Source organism: Echinops telfairi, unplaced genomic scaffold (assembly GCF_000313985.2).
Source record: "Echinops telfairi isolate 266 unplaced genomic scaffold, ASM31398v2 ScPeMD7_5;HRSCAF=22, whole genome shotgun sequence".
Taxonomy (NCBI): Eukaryota; Metazoa; Chordata; class Mammalia; order Afrosoricida; family Tenrecidae; genus Echinops; species Echinops telfairi.
In genome coordinates this window covers 28,092,842-28,097,324 of record NW_022103901.1, presented here as the reverse complement: position 1 = coordinate 28,097,324, position 4,483 = coordinate 28,092,842, and the positions used below count along the sequence as shown (strand labels likewise).

General features: G+C 60.6%; 1 protein-coding gene across 1 annotated transcript in view; it reads left to right on the top strand.

The window, feature by feature from the left end:
* Window positions 1-4,477, top strand: part of ABCC1 (ATP binding cassette subfamily C member 1) — a 123,232-nt gene extending 118,755 nt beyond the window's left edge. Inside the window, exons 29-31 of the mRNA XM_004706096.2 lie at window positions 407-573; window positions 1,367-1,561; window positions 3,701-4,477. Coding sequence (XP_004706153.1) covers window positions 407-573; window positions 1,367-1,561; window positions 3,701-3,809 — 471 coding nt within the window. The 3' untranslated portion in view covers window positions 3,810-4,477. The remainder of the gene's footprint in view (window positions 1-406; window positions 574-1,366; window positions 1,562-3,700) is intronic.
* Window positions 4,478-4,483: the final 6 nt, after the last annotated feature.

The following is a 4,483-nucleotide window of genomic DNA, read 5'->3' as shown; positions in this document are numbered from 1 at the left end:
GCGCAGGAAGGTGACTTTGCTAAAGTGGCTGGGAGAGTGGTGGCCTAAGTCTGTCACCTCTTAGAGTCACCCCCCCCCCCAGGCCCTCCTGGAGGTGAGCTAGGCTGGGCTGGGGGTTCCCCTGAACCTGGCCCATAAGCTCTGTGCACCGAGGGCTCAGGAAACCCAGAGCCTCTCCTGACAGGGTCCAGGCCCCACCCCCCTGCATCCCTGGGAACGTTTTTTCCACATGCTGTTCCCTTCCCGGATAGGACCCCGGCTGGGCTGGGGGTTCCCCTGAACCTGGCCCATAAGCTCTGTGCACCGAGGGCTCAGGAAACCCAGAGCCTCTCCTGACAGGGTCCAGGCCCCGCCCCCCTGCATCCCTGGGAACGTTTTTTCCACATGCTGTTCCCTTCCCGGATAGGACCCCGTGTTGTTCTCGGGCTCCCTCCGCATGAACCTGGACCCCTTCAGCCAGTACTCGGACGACGAGGTCTGGACGTCACTGGAGCTGGCCCACCTGAAGAGCTTCGTGTCCGCCCTTCCCGATAAGCTGAACCACGAGTGCGCGGAAGGCGGTGAGAACCTGAGGTGAGCACGGAGAGCAGGCCCAGGTGGGCAGGGTGTCCAAACAGGGTTCAAGTCCCCGCTCTGCCACTTGCAGCCTCGGTTTCTTTGTCTGTAAAATGGGCTCCCTCTGCTGTGATACCGAAACAGGATGGCCAGTACACTGCCTTTCTTATGCCTGCTCCATTCAGTGTTTTAGATATCGAGAGGCTTCTCTGCCAGGTGGCACAAAGCAACTGCCCTGAGCGCTCCACGCCCCGCCCACAACTCCCGCTGCCTTCTCCTGGGTCCCAGGATCTGAGACCTGAGCGTCCGGACAGAAACCTCTGTGGGTGGTGCCCGTGGCTCTTTCCCCCCTACAGCGGCTCAGTCACGGCCAGGTCGGCCACCCAGCTCTGCTGGGACTGGCCAAGCCCCCGCCCAGGACCAGGGTGTAGCTGGCTGCCAGCTGATAGGGGCCTTTACTGGGTCTCTCCTCCTCCAGCAACCCACGGGGCCTGTTGTCATGGAGATGGCAGGTGGAGGTGCAGGAGGGAGCAAGGCTGGTATGCAGCCCACCTCTAGCCTGTGTCGGCCAAAGGCCTGGCTGGGAGGGGCCCCCCCAGGGCGATGCCTGCTGCCTCTCACACTTCCTCTGCTGGTCCGGTCAGACATTGCGAGGAGATTGATTCTGAGCGCTCGGCTCGGCTGATTAGTGATGTCTGCTGCAGGCTGGGACGAAGGAGCCGGGGAGTGGCAGGGTGGAAGTGCGCTCAGGGCTCGGCCCTGGTTGGGAATGATCTAACACTCTTGCCTCGTGGTCTTTGCGCCTGTCCAGTGTCGGGCAGCGCCAACTTGTGTGCCTGGCCCGGGCCCTGCTGCGGAAGACCAAGATCCTGGTGCTGGATGAGGCCACAGCCGCCGTGGACCTGGAAACGGACGACCTCATTCAGTCCACCATCCGGACTCAGTTCGAGGACTGCACCGTCCTCACCATTGCTCACCGGCTCAACACCATCATGGACTACACAAGGTGACGCCCCTGCCACATGGGGCCTGGGTGCTCGTCTGCCCACCTGCTCCCTCGACACTGCCCTTCTGCTGAGCAAGAGCCCCAGGGGTGGGACCTCTCCTCCCTCGGGTCACACCTTCAGCCAGCCCGTGTGTTGCGGCCACCTGCCGCGTCCTGGGACTCACTTCGTGCCGCTGTTGGGGCCGGAGAGCTCATTTGGGGGAGACAGTCACCTCGACGGCAGGTTTCAGAGCGGCAAGCACTGGGGATGATCAGGCGGGCCCGCGCCAAGCCTCGGGCCCCCACGCTCGGGAAGGGCCACAGAAGTGCTGTGGGTCCTTTTAAAGTTGGGGTGGAGTGTGTGGTCCAGCTGCATTACTGTCCTATAGGGCCAGAGACGGGGGCAGGGGCTAGATCTCACTGGGAGCAGGTTGGGCTCTTTCCCCAGAGAACCTGGAAGCCACTGCAGGGTTTTGCGGCAGGGGAGTGACGTGGCGCTGGTGTACGCTCACCTGGTGGCAGAGTGGCTAAGCGTGCAGCGGGTCACCAAAAGGTGGGTTCACACCCACCAGCCAGCCCTCAGGAGGAAGAGGGGGCTGCGCGCGTGCCTCCGCCAAGAGGACAGCTTTGGAAACCCCGACGGGGCAGTGCTACTCGTCCCGCACGGTCCTGGGCGTTGGAATGGACCCTGTGGGAACAGGCTTGGGTTTTGCTTTCAAGGCTGTTGAATGGAGAGAGCTCTCAGCACCTACTGGGTGCTGGGCACTGCTGGAGTGTCAGGAAGGAGTTGTTGGAAGCGAGGTTCAGAAGCAGGCAGGGCTGGGTCCTGTGGCAGAGGCGTGCCAGGCATCAGCAGACGTGGGCTCCCGGGTCCCACTGTCACCCCCCAACCCCCTATTTGTGTGAAGCTCCTCAAGTGCAGCCAGGCCTGTGCGCTTACACGTTCCCCTGGGCAGCTTTTGCAGCGCCAGGGGTCCTGCGATGTGAGGGTAGGGGGTCCCTGGCTTACAGTGCTTTCCGTCACAAGGCGCACACTTGGGATTAACCACGCGCATTTGGTGTTTTGAATACAGCCTGCAGGGGCTACATGTGAGGGGGCTCCCCAAATCCCATTGCCTTTTAATTCCGTTTCTCCACAAACATTTTTGAAGCCCCCCTGTGGTAAGGCTGCAGTGCCTGACTTGCTGGTGACGTTCCATGTGCGGGCTGCTTGTTGTTGTTTCCAACCTCCAAAGACACGTGGCGATCAGATTTACAAAGACAGTTAGGGTGGAAGGCGAGTAAGAAGGAAAGCTCGCTCCCTGCTGGGGACTGGATTCTGAGTCAGTACCTCCACAGGGAAGGAGAGGAGTATGGCTATAGGTCATTAAAGGAACAGAAAGCCTCATCTTTCTCCCGAGGAGTGGCTGGTGGGTTCGAACTGCTGACCTCATTATTATAGCAGCCCAGCACATAACCCACCATGCCACCAGAGCTCCTTATAATAAGAAAAAAACTTTAAAAAAATTATGCTGTTTGACTTTTGTCAGAACCGGCTTATGAGTCGTCAGTCACAGAAAGGAAAGTTCTGTCTTTGTAAGGGATTGCGTGGCCAGGCCTATAATACTGACTCTCTGCTGGCCTTTGGTAAACTGTGGCGTCACTGGGTGATGGGCAAGGGTCACTTTGGTGAGATGACTCATGGAATGTGTGGGGTCTCAGACATACCCAGAGTGCCCAGAAGAAAGGCCTGGTGCCCTGCCCGTGAAAAGGCCCCAGCCTGGAAACCCTGGTGGGGCACGCGGTTTCTAGTGGGCACGCATGGGGTCATGTGCATTGGGATCAGGTTAGGGTGACGGGATTTCCTGGGGGTAGCCCACCTGAGGTTCTCATCTCCAGTGTGGCGGAGCAAGTGGCAAAGGCTGACAACATGCCCACTGTCATAATCGCATCTGATAACCGTTACTGGTTGGGAATAGATCATTAAGGGTTAAAGCCACAGGACATGGGTGCTGAAAGGGTTTTTGAGGCAGGGCCGTCCTCTGGAAGGCTTCTCTCTGCTCCAGTCCTAGCAGAAGATGCTGGGGCCTGACCTCAAAGCAGTGCCTTCCCAGGCGGGCTCTGTGGGTCACGGTGCCCACCCTCTCCCTGCTCCTCATGCCTGCGTCCCTCCTCCCTCAGGGTGATCGTCCTGGACAAAGGGGAGATCCGGGAATGTGGCTCCCCCGCCAGCCTCCTGCAGCAGAGGGGTCTGTTCTACAGCATGGCCAGAGACGCTGGCTTGGTGTGAGCCCGGAGCCGCTGCCCACCAGCTCCCAGGACAAGCGGACCCTCCAGGACCCCAGCCTCCAGTACAGAAACCAAAAAAAAAGAGAAGAAACCACCCCCCAACCAAAGCCCCACCTGTGACTGCCGCCTGGGGTGGGCCGGGCTGAGCGGGAGGGACGCCCGTTCCTCCCTCCGTACGCTGTGCTCCGCTGCTCATGCACGGCCCTCGGCCTTGGCATGCACGCTCGCGCCCGCTGGTTCTTCCCGCGGGTGTTCGCGGCAGCCAGACCGCTGGAGACACGGGTTGTCTAATGACCAAATCCAGCCAACTGCCTCACGTCTCTCCAGCCCGCCTTACCGGCTGTGTCTTCAGGGAGCCTCCTGCTCCATCCGGTCCCTGGTCACCAACTCTACCCAGAATGGGCTCTTTCCCTGCCGCTGCAGTTTTGAGGCAAAGGGACTGGCGGAAACCCTGCCCACCACAGGGAAGTCCAGGGAGCCACAGGTCAGACGCCTGCTCTTCCAGGAACTCGGACGCAGGGAACCGCGAGCGTGCCCTGCAGGAGGTCAGGGCCAAGGGGCCGTGCTTGTCTCACTGCGGACTTCCTCCCGAAGCCCTCCAGTCTTCCCATGCGCTCTTCCGGCCTGTTTGCCCATCCCTAGAACAGGTGCGCGGAGAGACGAGGCGCTCAGCGC